This window comes from Elephantulus edwardii, unplaced genomic scaffold (assembly GCF_000299155.1).
Source record: "Elephantulus edwardii isolate Elephantulus edwardi_28Jun2011 unplaced genomic scaffold, EleEdw1.0 scaffold00005, whole genome shotgun sequence".
Classification (NCBI taxonomy): Eukaryota; Metazoa; Chordata; class Mammalia; order Macroscelidea; family Macroscelididae; genus Elephantulus; species Elephantulus edwardii.
The window spans coordinates 29,295,624-29,318,024 of record NW_006399755.1 but is presented as its reverse complement, the minus strand read 5'-3'; the positions used below and the strand labels follow the sequence as shown (position 1 = coordinate 29,318,024).

Sequence of the window (22,401 nt, the reverse complement as noted above, 5' to 3'; positions counted from 1 at the left end):
CCTCTCTTGGATCCTTGTACTTACCCTACAATAATGGTTTTATACAATATTTATCCCTGTGGGACTGAGTTAGTTCACTCAGCATAATGCTCTCCAGTCCCTTCCAAGTTAGGTAATAATTTACAAAGTCATTGCTCCTGCGTGCTGCATAGTATTCCATTGTATGAATGTACCATACTTTTTCAATCCATTGGTTTGAGGTTGGACATTTGGGCTGTTTCCATGTTCTTGAAATGGTGAACAATGCTGCTATGAACATTGGTGTACAAATCTCCATTTGTGCCTCAGTTCTTATTTTCTCAGGGTATATTCCAAGTAGTGGAATAGGTGAGTCATAATGGAATTTCTATGTTCAGCTTTTTGGGGAAGTACCAAACTGCCTTCCAGAATGGTTGTACCATTTTACAATCCCACCAGCAATGCATAAGAGTTCCTTTCCCACCACATTCTCTCCAACATTTATTTCTTGCTGCCCTGAAAAGAACTCAGAGAAGGAAATAAAGAAAACAATACCATTTACAATAGCCAGCTACAAATTGAGATACTTGGGAGTGAACCTAACTAGACATACAAAAGGTCTATGCAAAGAAAACTACAAAGCATTTTTGCAAGATACAATAAAAGACCTAAAGAAATGGAAAGATGTGCCCCTGTTCATGGATTGGAAAACTCAAGTACTGTGAAAATGACAATCCTACCAAAAGCAATCTACATGTTCAATATAATCTCAATCCAGATACCAAATTCATTTTTTAGGGAGATTAAAAGGGAAATTATTAAATTTATTTGGAGAGACAAGAGACCTAGAATAAGCAAAACACTTCTAGAAACAAAAATGAGGTTAGAGGTCACTTCCTGATCTCAAAACCTACTACACAGGAGTAGTAACCAAAACAGCATGGTATTGGTACAATGACAGGCACAAACACCAATGGAGCAGAATTTAGAACCCAGAAATAGACTCAGCCATCTATGGTCATCTGAAATTCAACAAGGAAATAAAAGCTATCAATGGGGAAATTATAACCTCTTCAACAAATAATGCTGGTAAACTTGGACTTCCTGCAGAAAGCTGAAATGGGATCCACATCTCACACCATACGCAAATACCAACTCAAGGTGGATCAGAGACCTGGGAGTAAAGCACAAATACAATCCACATTCTTGGCACCAGCAGTCAGGAAATCAAAAGATGAATTGCATTGTGAAAATCTGCTGTCAGAGGCCTTTCTAGAGTACTGAAAAGCAACGATGGCAGTCTAGAGACTAAGGTGTGCCTGGTCCAGGTCATGGTCTTCACAATTACATGCTGTGCAACTCAGAACTGGATAGTAGTAACTAAGGATAATGGAAGAACAGTAGATGTCTTTGAGTTGTGGTGCAGGAGAAGAGTGTTGAACATACCATGGACTGCCAGGAGAACAAACAGGTCTGTTTTGGAGAGGGTGAAACCAGGCAGCTCCCTGGGTCCAAGGATTTTTAGGCTCCATTTGGGAATGTGGCCAGGAGGGACCAGTCCTTGGAGAAGGACAGTGTTTGGAAGGGTAGAGGGACAGTACAGGAGAAGATGACCCAGGATGAGTTGGATTGATTCAGTGACTGGAGAAATGGGATTAGAATCGTTGGAGATGATGAGATTGACTCAGGAAAGGGCAGATTTCAGAGCTAATGTATGTACATAGGGTCACTATGTGTCACAGGCGATGACACAAAAATGACAACAACAAACAGGAAAAAATTTGAAGAGTTTTGTTTAAGAAGTATATTTATTTTTCAAGTAAAATGAGATTGTTGACAATTTCAATTTTTTCTCCATCAATCTTGATGTTGCTTATTGGTCCAGTGGGAAAATATTTGTTTTCTTGATGTTGAGTTAAAATCTCTATTGAAGGATGTAATCTTCAGTCTTCTGCAGCAAACATTTTAAATGTTTTAGTCTTACTTGAATCCACTGTCAGGAGATAAGGAAGCTTTTTGCAATGGAAAAGTTGGCTGCAAGAGACCAATCCAAATTTTTGAGGAATATGGTGTTAGCCTAAAAGTTTGTTTTTGTTAGCCATTACAATTGGCCTTCTCTGGTCTCCAGCTGCCTTAAGGGCAAACACGTGGTCTTGCAAATTAGTATGGTCTCACAAATCAGCAACAACTGGAGGATCAATATAAAGAGAGCCCTCTTCACACTTTGGGGTGGTGGTGGTGGTATGTGAAAACACCAAAAAGGAGCAACAGATTGACTATGTTTAAGCATCCTGCTGCATCCAGTGGGGCCAATTTCTCACCGGTTTCTACAAAAAACCTCAGCCTGTATACCTACAATTATGTGTCATTCCTCTGATGAGTGTGAGTCTCCAGAGAACCTTCTAGCACATCCCATAGGCCTTAGAAGAACTGGGAAAATGAGCCACAGATGAAGCTACTAATATAAATGATGAAGTTATACAGTGGCTTAAGTACTTGGGATTATAGTCTGCTGTTAATCTTAGTGGGACAAATTATAAAGCAAGGAGTAATGATGTCAATTTGAAGACTAAGATGTGCCTGATTTAGGCCGTGGTCTTTTCAATCACTTGCTATACATCTGATGGCTTGACAATGAATAAAGATGACATAAGAAGAAATGCCTTTGAATTGTAATAGTAGGGAGAGCACTGAATAGCTCATGGGCTGCCAAAAGAACAAAAAATTGAAAGAGTGTAGCTAATGTGTCCCCTGGAGGCAGATGGTAAAGCTTTGTCTTATATAGTTTGGGCATGTTTCTAGGAAAGGCTGTTCCTTGGAAACAGCTACCATGCTAGGAAAGGTGGACAGGCAGAAAAAGAGAGGACCCTCACTGAGATGGCTTGACACCGTGACTGCAAGAATAGGCTTAAGTGTGTCAGAGGTAATGAGGATGGTATAGGTTAGGACAGCATTCATATATGTTGTGCATAGGGTCACTAAGTTGTAAACTTGATAGCACATAACAACATTTAGTTTCCAGATGTTTTATGTACCATCAAACTGGAACCAACTCATATATGACTTTCCAGTGGGTGCAGTGTAGGAGATTGTTCATTTTTGTCCCTCAGAGCACCTGCTGGATTCACTGCGTACTACTAAGCAACATTATATTATAGGCAATTTTCTATTACTGATTTTTAATTTTTATTAGAGAAAATGCTTTTATGTCTTCAAGCTCTTAAAATTTATTGATACTTGTTCTGTTCAGTATGTAAACCTAAGAATGTAATTGCTAGATCATACAGTATTCATACTTTCAGTTTTAATATATATTGCCAAACAACCATACAAAGTGCTTTAGAGCTATCCCAGTATGAACTCACTAATTCTTGGCACCTTTGCTTTTTATGTTTTAATTCACGTTTCTCTAATAACAAAACTAAGCCCATTTTTGTATGTATATATTAGCCATTTGGAAATGCCTTTTTTTAATAACATGGCTGTTCTTTTCTCCATTTCTTGTCTTTTTCTTACTGATTGTTGAGATTGCTTTTTATATTTAGGACATGATTTTTTATTGGGTTTGGTGGATGATGAGGAATATCTGTATAGAAAACACCGTCCCTATACTATTAGTTACCTATAATGGTATATTTTTTGGGGGGCAGTTGATGTGCATTTGTATTCTTTTTAAAATTTTTATGTTGATTTACTTACAAAGTTCGTATACATTGTGTTTCACACTGTTCTTCATTCACATTGTGATCCATGCAATCATTCTAATTAATTATGTTTTATAAAATTATCACCCAGATCCCCATTGGTCTCTCTCATTTCCTTTACCCATCCCTCCCTGCACTTATCAAATTGTGCAACCCTCTCCTCTGCCCATCCTCACCCCGCTAATCCTGCCCTCCCACCTTGCATCATCATACATATTTTACTAGTTATCTTTCTATTTCTATAGTAATGGTCTCATGCAGTATTTGTCCTTAAAAAACTGAGTTAATTCACTCAGCATAATGCTCTCCAGTCCCTCTCAAGTTATATAGTAATTTTTGAAATTATTGCTCCTGAGTGTTGCATAGCATTCCATCATGTGAATATACCACAATTTCTCAATCCATTCAGTTGCAGTTGGACACTTTGGCTGTTTCTGTGTTCTTCTGATGGTGAATAATGCTGCTAGGAACATTGGTGTATAAATCTCCATTTGTGTCTCAGTTCTAATCTTCTCAGGGTACATCCCTATTATTGAAATAGCTAAATTATATGGAAATTCTATGTTCAGCTTTTTGAGAAAACATCAAACTGTCTTCCATAGTGATTGTACCATTTTACAATCCCACCAACGGTGTATAAGAGTTCCTATCTCTCCACATCCTCATCAACATGTATTGCTTGCTGCCTGCTAAAGTTTGCCACTGTTACTGGGATAAGATGGTATCTCATTGTGCTTTTCATTTGCAATCATTGCCAGTGATTATGTGCATTTCTTCATGTGTGTGTTTGACATCCGAATGTCTTCCTCTGTAAAGTCTTTCCATGTCTCTTGTTCAATTTGTGATTAGGTTATTGGTCTTTTTCTTGTGAAGGCCCTGTAGTATTCTGTAAACCTTATCTGAGATGGTATTGCCAAATGTTTTTTCTTTGTCAGTAGGTTTTCTTTACACCCTGTTGGAAGAAGTTTTTGATGAACACAAGGATTTAATCTTTAGAAGGTCCCATTTATCAATTTTCTTTTCTCCTAGTTGTGTATTTCTGGCTGTATTTGTCATCCTTTTTGCACCATGTTGTAGTTGTTGTTAGGTGCTGTCCAGTTGAGCACAACTCAAATGACCCTATGAACAAAAGATCTGAACCCAGTCCTGTCCTGTGCCATCCTCACACTTCCTGACTCACAAGAGTCCATTGCAGCAGCCACCTTGTCAATCCACCTGGTTGAGGATCTTCTCTCCTTTGCTGACTCTTCACAGCATCATGTCCGTTTCCAAGGAATAGACCTCTTAGAAACATGTTCAAAATATGTGAGGCAAAGCCTCATCATTCTTGCCTCCAACCAGCACGCCGGCTGCACCCTCTTTAAGACATATCTTTTCGTTCTCTTGGCCGTCCATGGCATGTTCAGTGCTCTTCTCCAACACCACAGCTCAAAGACGTCATTTCTTTTTCTGTCATCCTTATTCATTCTCCAGTTCTCAAATGCATAGCTGGTAATTGGAAAGACTATGGCCAGAATCAGACATATCTTAGTCTTCAAACTGACATCAGTACTCCTCAATAATTTAGAAACATCCTTAACTGCAGATTTTCCCAGTACAGTGCCCCTCCTTATTTTCTGACTGCTGGTACCAAGGGTGTTAATTGTGGATCCAAGCAAGATGAAGCTGCTGACAGTTTCAATCTCCTCTCCATCCATCTTGACACTGCCTATCAGTCCAGTGGTAAGAATCTTTGTTTTTTTGATGTTGGGATGCAATCCACACTGAAGGCTGCATTCCTTGATCTTTTGCAACAAGTGCTTCAAACCCTCCTCACTTTCAGCAAGTAAGGTTGTGTCATCTATGTAATGCAAGTTATTTATGAGTCTCCCTCCGATCCTGATACCACACACCTCCTTATAGAGTCCACCTTCTCAGATAATTTGCTCAGCATACAGATTGATTGGGTATGGAGAGATAAATACAACTCTGGTGCACTCTCTTTCCAGTTCCAAACTGTGCATTGCTCCCCTGCTCTGTTTGCCCAACAATCTCCTGGTCCAGGTACAGGTTAAGCATGAGCAGAGTCAAGTGCTCTGGATTTCCCATTCTGCTTATTGTTAGCCATTGAACACTATGAAAGCACATTGAAAACCCTGTGAACAGTAAACAAAGAGGATAGTTATAGTGGTGTAGTGGTAGAGCCCAGATTGGAAGTCATTGAAATGAGGAAAATCTATAACAAATATTGTTTAACAATTGGAACATGGAGTGTATGTAGCTTGAATGTTGGAAAACTGGAAATTGTTAAAAATGGAATGCGTGAATACCAACATACTAGGCATTTATGAGATGTGATGGACCAGCTTTGTCCACTTTGAATCAGATAATCATATGGTATATTATGCAGGGAATGAAAAACAAAGAATGGTGTTGCATTCATAGTCAAAAGGTCAATTTCAAGTTCTATCTTGAAATATGGTGTTGTGAGTGATAGGATAATATCCATATGCATACAAAGAAGACCTTTTAACACAACTATTATTCAAATACGTACTGCTACATCTAGAGCCAAAGAGGAAGAAATTGAGAATTTTTACCAAATTTTGTAGTCTGAAATTAACAGGACATGCAATCAGGAAGCATTAATGATAATTGGTGACTGGACTGCAAAAGTGGGAAACATTGAAAAAGGAACAATAGTTGGAAAATATGGGCTTGGTGGGTAGAAATGAAGCTGGAAAAGAATGATTGAATTTTGTATTTACAATGATTTCTAAATTACAAATACCTTTTCTAAAAGACACAAAAGACAGCTTTACATTTTGATCTCATCTGATGGGCTGCATAGGAATCAGATTGACTACATTTGTAGAAGAAATCGTTGGAGAAGCTCAATAGGGATAGTCACAACTAGGCCAGCAGCAGACAGTGGGTCAGGTCATCAGTTGCTCATATGCAAGTTCAAATTGAGGCTGAAGAAAATGGAAGTAAGTCCACAAGAACCAAGATATGATCTTGAATCAATTCCATCTGAATTTCATGATCATCTTAATAATAGGTTTATACTATGGGATAGGCCTTTTAGCTTGGCCCTACTTTGTCTCCCATGGTTTTTATGGTTTTGGGCTTTACTCCTAGGTCTCTGATCCACCTTGAGTTGATTTTTGTGTATGGTGAGAGGTGTGGATCCTGCTTCAGCTTTCTGAAGTTGGTGGTCCAATTTTGCCAGCACTATTTGTTGAAAAGGTTGTCATTTCCACATTTGATAGGTTTTGTTTCCTTGTTGACTATCAGTTTACCACAGATGTTGTTATGGGCCATCGAACTGCTTGCAACTCCTAGCAACCCTATGTACAGTCTGAACACTGTCCTATCCTGAGCCAATCTCACTGTCTCTAACACAACTATCCTCAGTACCCTAGTTACTGTATCAGTCCATCTCATTTCAGGTCTTCCTCTCCTGTGCTGTACCTCCACCTTTCCAAGCATGATGTCCTTCTCCAAGGACTGGTCCCTCCTGGCCACATACCAAAGTATGTGAGCCGGAGCTTCAAAATCCTTACCTCCAAAGAGCAGCTTGGTTTCACCCTCTCCAGTACAGACTTGTTAATTCTCTTGGCAGTCCATGGTATGTTCAGATCTCTTCTCTAGCACCATAACTCAAAGGTAACCGATTCTTCGTCTGTCATCCTTAGTCATTATCCAGCTCTTTGATCCATTGAAAGTCATTTTGAGGACCATGGTTTGGATCAGGCACACCTTAGTCTCTAGACTGACATTGTTGCTTTTTAGTACTCTGGAGAGATACCTGACAGCCAACTTTCCCAATTTAATTCATGTTTTGATTTCCTGACAACCGGTACCAAGAGTTGTTGATTGTGGAACCAAGTAAGCTAAAGCTGTTATCTCAGTCTCTTCTCCATCTATCATGATGCTGCCAGTGGACCCGGTGGTGAGAATCTTTATCTTCTTGATATTGAGCTTCAGTCCATAGATAGATCTTTAATTTCTAGATTCTCAAATCTGTTCCAGTAGTCCATGTGTCTCATTGTACCGGTGTCATGGTGTTTTGGTTATTACAGCTGTGTAGTAGGTTTTGAGATCAGGGAGTGCTATGCTTCCCACTTCATTCTTGTTTTTCAGAGGTGCTTTGTTTATTCAAAAACTCTTTCCAAATAAACTTAACAATTGCCTTTTCTATCTCTTTGAAAAATACTTTTAGTGTCTGTTTTGGGATTGCATTAAACATGTAGATTGCTTTTGGTAGCTTTTTCATTTTCACTATATTGAGTCTTCCTAACCATGAACAGGGAACATTTTTCATTTATTTAGTATATGAGTGCAAGTGTCACTATCTGTAACTCTGTGGAGCGCCCTGATTCACTTTCTCTAAGACAGACCTTGTTCTTTTGACACTCCATGGGATATTTACTACTTTCTCCAGTAGCACAACACAAAGGCATAGATTCTTTTTCTAGCATCCTTATTCATTGTTCAACTTTCGGATGCATAGGAAGTAATTGAAAAGACCATGACTTGAATCAGACACACCTTACTCTTTAAACTGTCATCTTTGCTTGATTATGGATCCAGGTAAAGTGCAATCATTGACAACTGTCTTTTCTCCAACTATCATGATAAAATCTTTTGGTTGAATGGTGAGGATTTTTACTGATGTTGAGATGTAGTCCATATTGAAGGCTGTGGTCTTTGATCTTCTGCAACAAGTGCCTCAGGTCCTCTTAGTCTTCAGCAAGCAAGGTATGTTGTCAGCAAATTGCAGCTTTTAATAAACCCTTTCAATCCTGATGCCCCATTTTTCTTCATATAGTTCAGTTTCTCAAATGATTTGTTTGGCGTACAATTTGAATGGGTATGAAGAAAGGATTTAGCTGTGATGCACACCTTTCCTGATTTTAAACCATTTAAAATCAGTGTTCTGTTGTTTTGTTTGGACAGTAGCTTCTTGGTCTAGTATAGGCTTTGTATGAGCCACCAATCTTCTCGATGTTATCCATACAAAGTTCTCCAAGGGAGTAAGTTGGAAAGCCTCCTTCCATTTTTATTTACAGCCTTTGATAACTTAGGGTCAGATCTGAGTTGTTGGTTCTAACTACATGGCAATGAGTTTGAGTTGTTTTTTCTAGTGGCATAGTCCTTAAAGAGCTGTGCTGTTGACTGTTAGGCCACAGCTCTTTGGCAGTTTAAATACACCTGCAGCTCCACCAGAGAGAGATAAGCAATCTTTTCTAGAGAGATTTATAGCCTCTGAAACCTAATGGAGGGTTTATTGTGAGCCAGGTCTAATTGAGGACAATGAGAAGTTGTGACTAAACACTACTGGAGATATGAAAATGTAGAAGATAAATATACTCTTCCTCTAGAGCATTTATAATCTGACAGGGGGACAGATAATAGATTTAAAAAAATTATGAGTATGGTTAATTAAGAATGTCACAAATGCAACCCAACCAATGAGTCAAATGACAGAGAGGGAGAAACATTATGGTGAAAGAACAATTAGAAAACAAAGTTATTAAATGCTAGCAGTTTTCCAACACTATTTAGAGTAAATATTAAGAGGAGAAATGATTTTAAAAAGATAAAGAGGTTATTCACTCTTCCAGGGTAACAGATTAGGAACTTTATGTTTGGAAATTACAGAATGAGGTTTGAATTTTATGTACTGTTATCAGACTTGAAACAAATTTAAATAGCTCTAAAATGCTAATTTTAACACAATGTTGTGCTGTATAAATTTCCAGATACTTTTCTTTACAATTAAATTTACATTGTGCATAATATTGAGAGTAATTCATTGGCAATAAAGACTTGGAATTTGTTCTGTTTACTTATTATCATTGAAGCTATATGCTGCAATTTAGTGCTCCTAAACAATATATTGGCCCTTGGGCCTGTTTTTCATTGTTTTTGGTCAAACATTCCTCTTGGTCGTATAGCCCTGGTGTGTCCACTTGCCATACAGTGGTAACTTGTGGTTGCTGTGAAGCTGAACCCTGTGACACTGATGTGTCAAATGGGTTAATGGTTACCCTTGGTGGACAGTGTTGGGTGGAGCTCCTCCATTAAAACAAGCTTAGAAGCAGGAGTGGCATCCACTTCTGTAATAGCTTACTTCCAGAAACCCTATGAACCTGGAGAAAGGATGAAAGTCACACAAGTGTGGAGGACTTTTGTTCATAGAGTCACTCTGAGTCACGATTAGACAGCACTTAACAACAACAAACAACATATATCCAACAAATTGTTATCATGCATCTCCTTTGGCATTAGGGAGCACTAGTGGTCTAGGGTAAGGAGTTGTGTTGCTAACTCAGAAAAGTATGGATTTGTTCGGCTAACCCGAAGACAAGCATTCAGATCCACCAGCTGCTCTGTGAGAGAAAGAGTATCATTTTGTGTAATTTACAGTCTTTAAAAACCTACTGGAGGGTCACCTATGAGTTGGTTCCAAATTCACAACCAGGAGTTGAGTTTATGGTGTATTAGTTATTTGTGTAAAATCCATTTTAACATTCACTTTCATAGTAATCTAATTAGACTTAATATAATTATCTTCATTTAAAATCAGAATAAAAGGATTAGATAGATTGTGACACATTTTATGTCTTATGACATAATAGTACCACAGGTATTTCTTGTGTTGGTTATTTTAGAATGTTGTTTATATTTTTATTTTACAGATGAAAATAAAATGTTACCTTCAAGATCGGGCTGTGCAATAGAAGACTGTTTAATTTCAGGAAATGTGGAAGAATTTCGTAAAGATTTTATTTCTAGAATATGGTTGACCTACAGGGAAGAATTTCCTCAAATAGAGGGCTCAACTTTGACTACAGACTGTGGTTGGGGATGTACCTTGAGAACTGGCCAGATGCTGTTGGCTCAAGGACTCATACTACACTTTCTCGGTAGAGGTAAATCAATCTTCTTTTGTTTTTGTCTTAAGAGTTCAGCTTTCAAGTTGCAGAAAACTCTATGAGATAATTTTTTGACTCCCTGACATTTTCTAAAACTCTATGGGAAAATATTCATGATTTGCTTTTAAAGAAATATAGATTAAACATAAGTATTTTTCTTGGTTATCTTAATAAATTTAAGTTCCATTTTTGGTAGCCTTTGGGTTGTTATTGTTGTTTTTATTTCCTTTTATTTCAGTTTCTGGAGATCTTGATATTAGCAAATCTCAGTCAGGTCAACAGCAGTGACTTTGAACTGACATTTTTCCGTTATTGAAATCTGATAAAAAAAGTTGTGTATGGTGCTTTTTAGTTTATAGCATTATAGATTATTAGATATAAGTTGTTGTTGTTATGTGCCGTCGAGTTGCTTGCGACTCATAGCAACCCTATGTACAACAGCCCTAAACTCTACTCTGTCCTGTGCCAATCTCACTGTCTCCAGTAACACTCATCCCAATTACCTTAGTCAGTAGTGGAAAAATAAGTTCATTTTCTCCCTATATGTATATATAACACTTTAAAATTATTTTTATTCTTATAATATTTTGTTTTAAAAAAGTATAAGTGGTTATATATATTTCCTGAAGTATCACTTTTACTACTATTTCTCTAGTTTATTTTTTAGAATGTGCATATTTTATAGGAGGATTTTAATTACTATTTTAAGCTATGGTATCATCTGATACCAAATGTTACCAGAGTTTGGATTTTTTTTTTAAAGTGTTTAGACAATTTTCTAGCAATGAATGGCAAACATTTGGTAACCTTTCTAAGAGACTGTTGATGAAGTCACTTAGAAAGAATTTTGTTCAAGAATGTTATGGACAATGCAAGACAAAAAATATTTTTAAGAGTATTTTTCCTGGCCTGTAGTTATAGGCAAGGTTTGGAATATTTTTCTGAGTACATAGTTCTCTTAGTCCTATGAATCTGCAGCTCCTTTTGCAAAGTTTAAATTGTATATAATGTAATGACGTTAGTATATGTTTATTTGAGGGCTGTCTTGTTTTAAAAGCTATGACAGAATGATTATATTTTATTTTTAAGAGTCTTTGACCTTTCATGTGTTTGTTAACTTCTCCTTTACTAAACAATTATTATTACTCTATAAATAATCATTAAATTATTCTGAAAGTACATGAAAATATATTTTGAAAAGAAATTTTGACGCTTTTATGGTAAAACTTTTCAATAGAAAATACTAAGAGAATCTATTTTATAATAACTTGTGAATGTTTATAGATCTGCTCTTTATACCTTTGGGTAGTTGAGAGTGCTTGTCTGATAAGAAGCCCTGGCAATAGAATATAGAAGTCATTATTCCTTCTTGGCATTCTCACAGAAAAGAAATAACAATTTTCAGAATTGCTTGTTTGTGCCTTTTCACAATTTTTTTCATTGTAAATTTTTATAATTTTTCTCTCTGATTATATGAAGTATATATACCTTTTGGAAATTTTAGAAAGTTTAGAAAAAATAATGATATTACTACTCAGAAAAAGAGTTAATAATACATTGTATTTTCTTTACTGGTACCTTTTTTTTAAAAGGAGCTTTATTGAAAAACAATGAATATACCATAAATTAATTTGTTTAAAATTTGTTCACTGTTTTTTAGAATATTAGCAGAGTTCTACAATTTTGACCATAGTGTCATTTTAGAACATTTTTATACACCCCTAATAATAACTCAGACACATTACCAGGATTTTCAATATCTTCTGCCTCCATAAAGGAAAAAAAAAACACAAAAAAGCCCCTAAAACAAAAAAAAAACACAATAAAACACCAAGCTGCTGTCTGGTTGATTTGAATATATACTAAGCTTGTAAGAGAGAATACAATTTCTCTTTAGGGCTTTATAGAAGTAAACTTCCATATAGATCAGTCTCCTACAGTGCTGCTGGTGGATTTGAACCACTGACCTCTTGGTTAACATCAAGGTGCCTGACCACTCTGCTACCAGGGCTCCTGTACAACTACATAACAACCAAAACTCAGACCATAGCCATAGAGTTGATTCTCACTCAGAGCAACCCTGTAGGACAGAGTAGAACTGCCCTTAAGGTTTTCAAGACTGTAAATCTTTATGGAAGTATATTAACTCCTCTTTCCCCAAAATGCCTTTACCCACACTATTACCAGACTTCTTCACCCCTTCATTGGCAACCATTAATCTACTTTCTATTATCCCTATTCCTGATTTTTTAAAATAATTTTGGTAATCCATATGTATTTAATGAATTGGTACAGGCTGATTTTTAGTAGAATTGTTAAAATCCAACTCTTTAAAAGATCTGAACACCTTGCTTTGAAACTACCATAGCTTGGACCTGGCCTGATGCTTTGAACATTGAAAATTCAGACTCTGAATCATGGACTTCTCACACTGTAAAAAAATTTACTGCATCATTTGAAGCATCGCTGTCAGGGGAAACTGAACTCAAAACGCCATCAATTTCTTTGAAGAAAACGGTTGGGAGATATTCTGATGATCATGAAATGCGAAATGAAATTTATCATAGGAGAATCATCTCTTGGTTTGGTGATTCCCCCTTGGCCCTCTTTGGCTTACATCAACTAATAGAATACGGAAAGAAGTCGGGGAAAAAAGCTGGAGATTGGTATGGACCAGCTGTAGTTGCTCACATTTTAAGGTAAAATTTTAAGCTCTCTTTATTTTATGACAGAGTCTTCTGTCTCAGAGATAGTTTTTCCAATGTGTGTGTGTGTGTGTGTGTGTGTGTGTGTGTAATTTGAGCTTTTAAAATCTGTATAAGAACACTTACCAAAAAATGTCCCATATTTTAACAGGGAAAAATAATAAAGAAGTGGAAGCCTTGACTTGTGGTGACTCCATTTAGATTTAATTTGTCTGTTGACAAGCAGTTTGTCTTGCTTAGTGGAAAAAATATCCAAGATCTCTTTTTAGTGTAGGTTTTCAGTAGATTACCTTATTTAAATGTTCTAAACATTCATAATAGAGTTTTCTTTTTTTCTTTTAAAAATAGTATAACCTGGGGGCTATAATATGGTGTAATGAAATAACAAGAGCTAGAATTAATGTTTTCAGCATTTCTTTTCTCACATCAAACTCTTGAGAATTGCAAATGTACGGCTCTATTAATAGTCTGATTATGTCATAGTAAAAAATAAAAGGTCTGTGATATTCAGTTGGCTAGAAAAACTCAAAAGTCAAATTTCAGTGTACCTCAGCCATTTACTTGGATACTACATAAGTTTTTAAAATGGCCTTATATATTGTATTCCAAAATTATCACAAATTTAATTATTAACATTATATAGCATGTTATGGTAAATTCATTGCACTTAGAAATTTTAAGTTACTAGAAAGCATTTTTTTGATATTAACATTAACATTTATATTTTTCAGATAAAATGCTTACAGTTAAAAATTATGTTCTAATTTTACTTATTGAATTATTTATTAATACAAGGCCAACTTAGTATAAAGTTTATAAAAGCATACTCATAAAACACAGTTGCTACCCTTTAGGCTATGATATATGCCAAGGATAAGAAACTATTTGTAAAGGGGAAAATATTTGTTGTTGTTGTGTGCCGTTGAGTCAGAACCATCCCATAGCTGACCCTCCAGTGGGTTTTCAGAGGCAATAAATTCCATGGGAGGAGACTGCCATCCTTCTTCCACAGAGCAACTGGTGGATTTGAACCATGTACCTTTGGAATTGCAGCACAGCAATAGTAAATACTTTAGTAAATATTGTAGGTCTTGGAAAGTTTTTTTTCCACATTCTTCTTTATTTTCACAACCTTTTTAAAACTGTAAAAAGATGGTCCTTAGCATGATGTTGTGTACCACCAAGTCAGAATGGACCTATAGATGACCCTCCAGTGGGTTTTCAGGGGCAGTAAATCTCATGGGAGGAGATTTCCCATCCTTCTGCTGTGGAGCAGCTGGTGGATCCCAGCTGTGTGCTTTTGAGATTGCAGCTCAGTAAGCTATAAAGAAACAGGGCAGGGACTTTTGGGTCAAAGTTTGCTAAACCTTGTTCTTTGCTGGCACACAGACATATGCATAATAAGAGAGGTTAAGTGAAAGAACTAGAAAAATATGGGTAAACAGAAATATTACACCTGTATACCTTTGAGTTGTATTGGATAAGAATATTTAACATACCATGGACTACAGGAAAACAAACAGGTCTGTCCTGGAGAGGTTTGAAACCAGGTTGCTCCTTGGAGGCAAGAATTGTGAAGTTCCATTTCACATACTTTGGGCATTTTGTCAGGAGTGGACTAGTCCTTCAAGAAGGACATGATGCTTGGAAGGGTGGAGGGTCAGTGCAAGAGATAAGACGGTTTGAGACAATGACTTTGGCAGTGGGGACCGGTGTGTCAGAGACAATTCGATTGGCTCAAGATAGGGCAGCATTCAGAGCTATTGTTTATGACAAGAGGTGATCCCAAAAGCATGTGGTTTGATGCTACTAGCTGTTCCACGGGAGAAGGATGGGCAGTCTCCTCCCATGTGAAAAACTGTCTCTGAAAACCTGCCAGAGGGTCATGTATGGGTCATTTCTGATTATGGTACAGAACAACAACATGAATCGTAATTGACAGCATATAAAAACAACAATTTTTATAATTTCATTTTACAGATACTGTTACTGTGTTTTTTTATCACAGTGTATGAACCATTAAGCATTAGAATCAATTAGAAATATTTTTCAACTTGCAATTTTACAGAATTCGAAGACTTGACATTGGGAAATTAATTTGTCATAGAAGTTTTCTGAAGAAGAAATAAAAGTTATAGTGATGTAAAAAGAAAATGAAACAACTTTAAGAGGTGTACTAGAGGACAAAACATAGTTATTTGTTCCTAGTCAGTTATGTAAGTGAATATAAAGCCGATGTTGAAGTTTATTGTAGTATCATTGGTTAAAAAACACTTAATACAGCCAAGTAAATCAGTTGAGAGAAATCTTTTTTTTTTGTTTTGTCACAGATTTATGCCCAACATTTTCTTACTTATTTTTTTAACTTAAATTTTATAGTTCTTTGATTAATTTAAAAAAAAATTTTCAAGTTTGAAAAATTTGACTTGATCTCCAATAGCATTCAAGTGATAGTTTTTGGAGACCAGATACAGTTTACGTAGCAAAGTCAGAGAAAAAATGTCTTTTTACCTCCTTATAGTAAGTCTTTCAATAACAACTGGAATTGAGACTTAGGATTTAAAAATACTACATTTTTTATTTTCTTAGAAAAGCAGTTGAAGAAGCAAGACATCCTGATTTACAAGGTATAACTATTTATGTTGCTCAAGATTGTACAGGTAAGGAAAGTACGTAATTCTAGCCTCTTTTATTGGAGCTTATATTCCCAATTACACTGTAAATGATTACAAAATAGACATTATGCTGTCTGTGTTTTTGCATACTACCCTACTTTTCAAAATACTTGTTTATTAAAGACATATTATGAATTATTAGATATTAAAAAACTCTCAGAAGATATCAACATCTTCAATGATTGCTTTACTGATATAGATGATAAAATTTAACAGGTTTATATTTGGGTTCTGTATGTTTTTAGTGCTTTAATAAATCATCTGATGTTCTGAATGTCTGTCAGGCAACTGCCTTGATTTTTTGCTTTATTTTGATACATTTTGTCTCCTGTTTAATGGCCGATAGTTGTAGTAATTTTGAAACTTGGTTGGGTAATTGAGGCCTTAGTTTGCTAAGAAAATAAACTGCCTCATGTTGTTAAATGTATTTTTTTCAGAAATGTTATCACTTATAGTATAAAATATGTTAATATTTTAGAAAAAGTTAAATATTCCTTAGTGCTTTTTTTTTTTTAATGTAAGGGTACCTTAAAAATGCTGAGGTGATTCTGATAATTAACTGGTTTTTGTAGTGTGGAAATCACATGGACTTTTAATTTACCTTTTGTTAAGATTAACTTCTTTTATAAGAAAGGCTGAAAATGAAGAAACCATTATGGTAGCAATAAAGAAAAAAAAGTCCCATATTTATTTTTGAGGTAGAAGACTAGAAAAATTAAATTTGCTGTGTTAAGAATCCTAATGAAGTCTAAGAATGTGCTTAAATAATTAATTATTCAATGCATTTGTGAATGCCTTCTGTGCTGCTTTTATTGGTGTCAGTCTGCCTTAATTTCAGTTGTTGCATTTTATTACTTAATTGAACAACACATAACACAGAGTTCCTTAATATAATTTGAATGTTAGTAATATAGAAATAAGTTTTAAATAATAAAAATGTAAATAATTTTTTTGTAGTTTTTAAAATTTTTGCCATTTATACCAAGGAGAGTTTATATTACTAATGTATTTTTATTGTGGGATTAGAAATAAGATGAAGCCGTATTCCATCAGTAATTCCCCCACGTCCTCTGCTAGTGTTTCTATTTTCCACTAATGTTCCCCTCATTTCTCATTTTGTATTTTCTTTCTTGGTGGTGGTGGTTGTACTTAGGCACCATCAAGTTGAGTTTGACTCATAGCGACCTTATGAAAACAACAGATCTGAACCCTGGCCAACTTCATCCTCTCTGACACTTGTGAGCCCATTGCTGGAGTTATTCTATCTATCCCTCTTGTCGGGGCTCTTCCACTCTTTTGCAAGCCTGATACGTCTATCTTTCCAAGCATGATATCCCCTTCCAAGGAATAGCTTCTCCTAGCAGCATTTTCCTCACATACTTTGGGCATGTTGCCAGGAGTCACAAATCCTTGAAAAAGGACATCATGCTGGAAAAGGTGTTGGGTCAGTGAAAGAGGAAGACCCTCAACAAAATAGACTGATACAATGACTGCATCAGTGGAGTTGAGCAAGGTGGAGGTTGTGATGATCAGGCAGAATAGGGCAAGGTTCCAAGCTGCTGTCTGTAGGGTTGCTGTGAGTTGGCGCTGACTTAATGGTACTTAACAACTAACAATTACTTCATTTTCCCTCTGTTTTCTCTTGATTAATAGCTTCTGTCTGCCTAAACAAGGGAGATACAAATCTCTCTCATTCTTTATTCCTTTCTCACGTAGGTCCTGTCAATCAAAAACCTTTTCAGTAATTATTTTAAAGATGCTTATGAAACCTGCTTTTCATTCTCCTTGTTTAGATCCTTATCTCTCAGTGGAACTTTAACTTGATTTCCCTGCCTATACCTCTCCTCTTTCTGATCAATCTGATGCACAGAAATCTGATCATGTTCCTTCTTTATTGAAAAATTGTAGCTGCTCATTAACTCTAATCTCATGTTATCTTAGCATATATTTGCACAATTTGGCCTGATCTGCGGTTGCAGCATCGTCCCCAAACACCATCTTCCATGCCTAATAAACTTAAATACTATCAACATTTATGATATTACTTTAATGTACTGTTATTGTGTTATTTCTGTACCTTTGCACATATTACTGCCTCAGCTTCAAATGCCCCCTATATCTTTTATTCTTTTTACTGCTTATTTGTTCTTCAAGAACAGGCTTAAAGATTGGACCTTTGGTGAAACGTTTCCTAACTCCCATCACGCAGAATTGGTTTATTTCTCCTCTGTACTCTGTAGCATTTTGGAAATATCTCTTGTTAAATGTTACACTTGCCACCTCACACTGAATTATCCGGGTTTTTTGTTTTCTTTTTTCCTTTAGACCAAAATTGTTAAGGTAGTAGTAGTTGGAGAAAGATGTTAGAATCTTATCTTTGAGAATCACTGCTATGATGAGCCTTTGGGGAAGAATTGGACAAAATCATACTCTTTAATATATTAGATGTCTTGAGAAGGACCCTAGACAATTGAAATGATTCTTCCCCCCCTCCCTCATGTCCTTTATCTTAGTTTCTTAGTGCTGTTGTAACAGAAGTTCCACAAGTAAGTGGTTTTAAAGAATAGAGATTTATTTTCTCACAGTTTCAAAAACCTCAAACTCATTGCCTTCTTATAACTGACTCTCAGTGGCTGTATGTAAATGGCATGGGAGAAGATTGCCCATATTTCTCCCGTGGTGCACCTGGTGGATTTGGCCCATCTGCTTTTGGATTGGTAGCACAACTTCTTACCCAGTCGATCACTAGAGCTCCGGTCTCAGAGTTTGTTGTTATTTACTGTTGAGTTGAAACAGACGCATAGCTCACCCTTTGGCGGATTGTCAGAGGTAGTAAATTGCACCGAAGACGTTTGCCCATCTTTATCCTATGGAAAAGCTGGTGGATTTGAACTGTGTGCCTTTGCATTGGCAGTGCATCTCATTATCATCAGCTCCTAGAGCTCCCTCTCACAGCTTGTTGTTGTTAGGTGCTGTTGAGTATGATTCATAGCAACTCTATGACATATAGACCTTAACCCAGTCTTATCTTGTGCCTTCCTCATCATCTCTGGCACACTTGAACCCATTGCTGCAGTCACTGGGTCAGTACATCTTGATGGAGGGTCTTCCTCTCTTTTGCTGACCCTCCACCTTCCCAAGCATGGTATCGCTTTCCAAAGAAAAGCCTCTCCTGTATCCACCAGATGCTTCGTGAGAGAAAGATGGGTAGTCTCCTCCCATGTGATTTACTGCCTGCCTCTGTAAACCCACTGGAAGGTCTGTTGTGGGTCAGTTCCAACTTGAAGGTACACAACCACAACAAGCAACATGTCCAAAATATGAGAGAAGACGCTTCATCATCCTTGCCTCTTAGGAGCACTCTGGTTGTGCTTTTCTCAAGACATGTCTGCTCGTTCTTTTGGCAGTCCATGGGATGGATAGATATTCGGTACTCTTCTCTAACACCACAACTCAAAGGCATCAATTCTTCTGTCATCCTTATTCATTGTCCAGCTCTATCAGATATGTAGAAATCTGAAATCAGGACATTGCTTTCATGTAACATCATTAAAGCTTCCTTGCTTATGTGTTAATAGATTCTTTTCATATCTTAAAAGTGATGAGATATATCCACACCCTACACTTATAATGACCTCATTAACATAACAAAGAAAATTCCATTTCCAAGTAGAATTCCAGCGTGTCTTGAGGAACATAATTCAGTCCATTCTCCTAGCATACTTAAAAAGAGCCCCTAGGGTGGTAAAAATGATTACTACGCTTCAAAAATTCTCTGGAGAAAGATCTCTTTTTGTGTGGTTTATAGCCTCCAAAAACCTACTGGAGGGTCAGCTGTGAGACCTTTCTGACTTGATGGCAATGACTTTGAGTTTTTGAGTTCTTAAGACATGCTAGTTATCTTTCTGTTTCAAGGAACTTTTACTTGCTGATCCTTCTTTGTGAAATTGTATTCCTTCAGTCACTAGCATTACTTGTTTTCTTTAATTATTTTCTCACCAACTTTTCCTGATCAGCTTATTTTAAATTGCCTTATGTCCTCAGTTTTTCCTCACCATCTTTCTTTTTCTTTAAAGTACCTCTCTCTCTGTCTGCCACATTCTATATTTTAGTTACTTACTGTGTTGTCTGTTTACCACTAGAGTATACTTGAGGGCAGAACTGTTATTGATCAGATAATGGGCCAGTATATGTTGGGGGGCAGGGGTGACAATATTGGAGAGAGGGGATGCAATTTCTGAAGTTCATGTTTCTGAAATTTAATACATATTCCTGTTTTTCTCAGTTTACAACTCAGATGTAATTGATAAACAGTGTGTTTCCAAGTCCTCTCAGAATCCAGATGACAAAGCTGTTATTATTCTAGTTCCTGTTAGACTTGGTGGAGAACGAACCAATATTGACTACTTAGAGTTTGTAAAGGTATGAAATAAGAGATGATTCTTTTATTTTTAAAGGGCAAGAGAACCTAATATGAAAAAATAGAAAATTTACAGTCTTCTTTTTTTGTTAAATGAATAGGGATGTTCTTAACTTGTAGATTGTAAAATCTGACATTAGAGACTTTAAATTTTAACATTACAGATATAATTGAAGAGCACAGTTTCTATGATAAAATGAAAAGTTCTGTAGCTAGTCAAGGAGACATAGATGTGGTTTTCATGGTCTATACTATAGTTATAGTTATATAAGCCTTATTTATGACTTTAAAAAGTGTATTGTTCCTTTGCTTATCCATAAAATTAACATTAAACTGTCTCAAGATAATTACTGTAACAAACTTACTTTTCTATTACTGTTGGTTTGTATCTTTTCTTAACTTGTTTCATATGTGGCCATGTTGCCAGTAAGATGCTGTGGTGGTTATGTGTTGTTAAGTTGGAATGGACTAATAACTTACCCTCCAGTAGGTTTTCGGAGGCAGTAAGTCACATAGTAGATTACCCGTCTGTTTTTGTGGAGCAGCTAATGGCTCCAAACCATGTGCGTTTGGATTGGTAGTGCAGCTCCTTCCCACTAAGCCATCCGAGCTCTCTAGTAAGATAATAGAGTGATAATAATATGGACAGAAGTGATGACTAGACTATGGTCGAGGCGAAAAGAAACTGTTGATAGTTGTATAAGAGAGGAATAAATTAAAAAAAGAGGAATAAACACTGCATGCTATTGTTGAAAAACTGAAGTTTAGCATTTTATTAATGTTTTGTAGTTTGTATTTTCTAGTTTCCATAGTTCTACTGAAAGAGTTGTAATGAGATTTCTCATTTCATAACAGTCTCTTTTTAGGATTGGACATGACATTCCTCTTTGAGTACTATGAATTATAACAATCTTGAAAAAAAAGTGTATTTACTTTTGATAGTTCAGTAACCATCTGTTTTTGATAGTTTCAGTAGTAGTTTGTCCCATAAACAAAGCATTGATTGGCCATCATGGTCCCTGTACATATAAGTAAAGCATGCATCCTCAGGCTATGTTGAGTTTATTCTAAAAATCTGGAGCAGTAGTTGCAATAACTAGTAGATTATATACTGGCATCTCCTATTAATTATTAAATGTTTGCAGGTGTATTTGTTACCAGTAATCATAGTATTATAGTATAACTGTATTGTTGGTGTGTGCTCTCAAGCCAAAACCAACTCATAGCTGACCAATAGGGTTTTGGAGGCAGTTAGTCACATGAGAGGAGGTTGCCCATCCTTATCCTGCAGAGCAGCTGGTGGATTTGATTACATGGCTTTAGGATAGCAGCACAGTTTCTTCCCATTGTTGTTGTTAGGTGCTATTGAGTCGAGTACTACTCATAGTGATCCTATGAACAGCTCATTTGTACTCTTGTTCTATCCTGTGCCATTCTCATCATATACTTGAGTCCATTGCTGTAGTCACTGTTTCAGTCCATTGTTGGAGGTCTTCATCTCCTTTGCTGACCCTCCACCTTTCCAAGCATGATGTCCCTTTCCAAGGAATAGCCTTGCCGAGCTACATATTCACAGTATGAGAAACAAAGTATCCTTTCCTCTCATGAACAGTCTGGCTTCACCTTCTCCAAGACATAGTTATTTGTTCTTTGGCAGTCCATGGTATGGATATCCAGTACTCTTCTGTAGTACCACAACTCTAAGGCATCAATTCTTCTTCTGTCATCCTTGTTCATTTTCCAGCTCTCTGATGATTGAGATGTAAGTGATTGAGAGGACCATGGTCTGAAGCAGACACATCGTCTTGAAACTGAGGTCAATTGGACAATTAAAATAGACATGGGGGGGGGAGAAGAACAAACTGGGGAGGAGGGTGGAGAAAACAGTGCAACAGTGAATGAATGAAAACCCAAAATCTCTGTAAATGTTCATTAAAACTAATAAAATTTAATAATAATAATAAAGAAAAAACCCAAAAACTCTTCAGCATTTTGAAGAAGTCCATGACCGTGAAC

General features: G+C 36.4%; 1 protein-coding gene across 1 annotated transcript in view; it reads left to right on the top strand.

Moving 5' to 3' along the window:
- ATG4C (autophagy related 4C, cysteine peptidase) overlaps window positions 1-22,401 on the top strand; it is an 86,000-nt gene that overhangs the window by 26,586 nt on the left and 37,013 nt on the right. Inside the window, exons 3-6 of the mRNA XM_006879771.1 lie at window positions 10,349-10,582; window positions 12,954-13,284; window positions 15,880-15,950; window positions 20,251-20,387. Coding sequence (XP_006879833.1) covers window positions 10,349-10,582; window positions 12,954-13,284; window positions 15,880-15,950; window positions 20,251-20,387 — 773 coding nt within the window. The remainder of the gene's footprint in view (window positions 1-10,348; window positions 10,583-12,953; window positions 13,285-15,879; window positions 15,951-20,250; window positions 20,388-22,401) is intronic.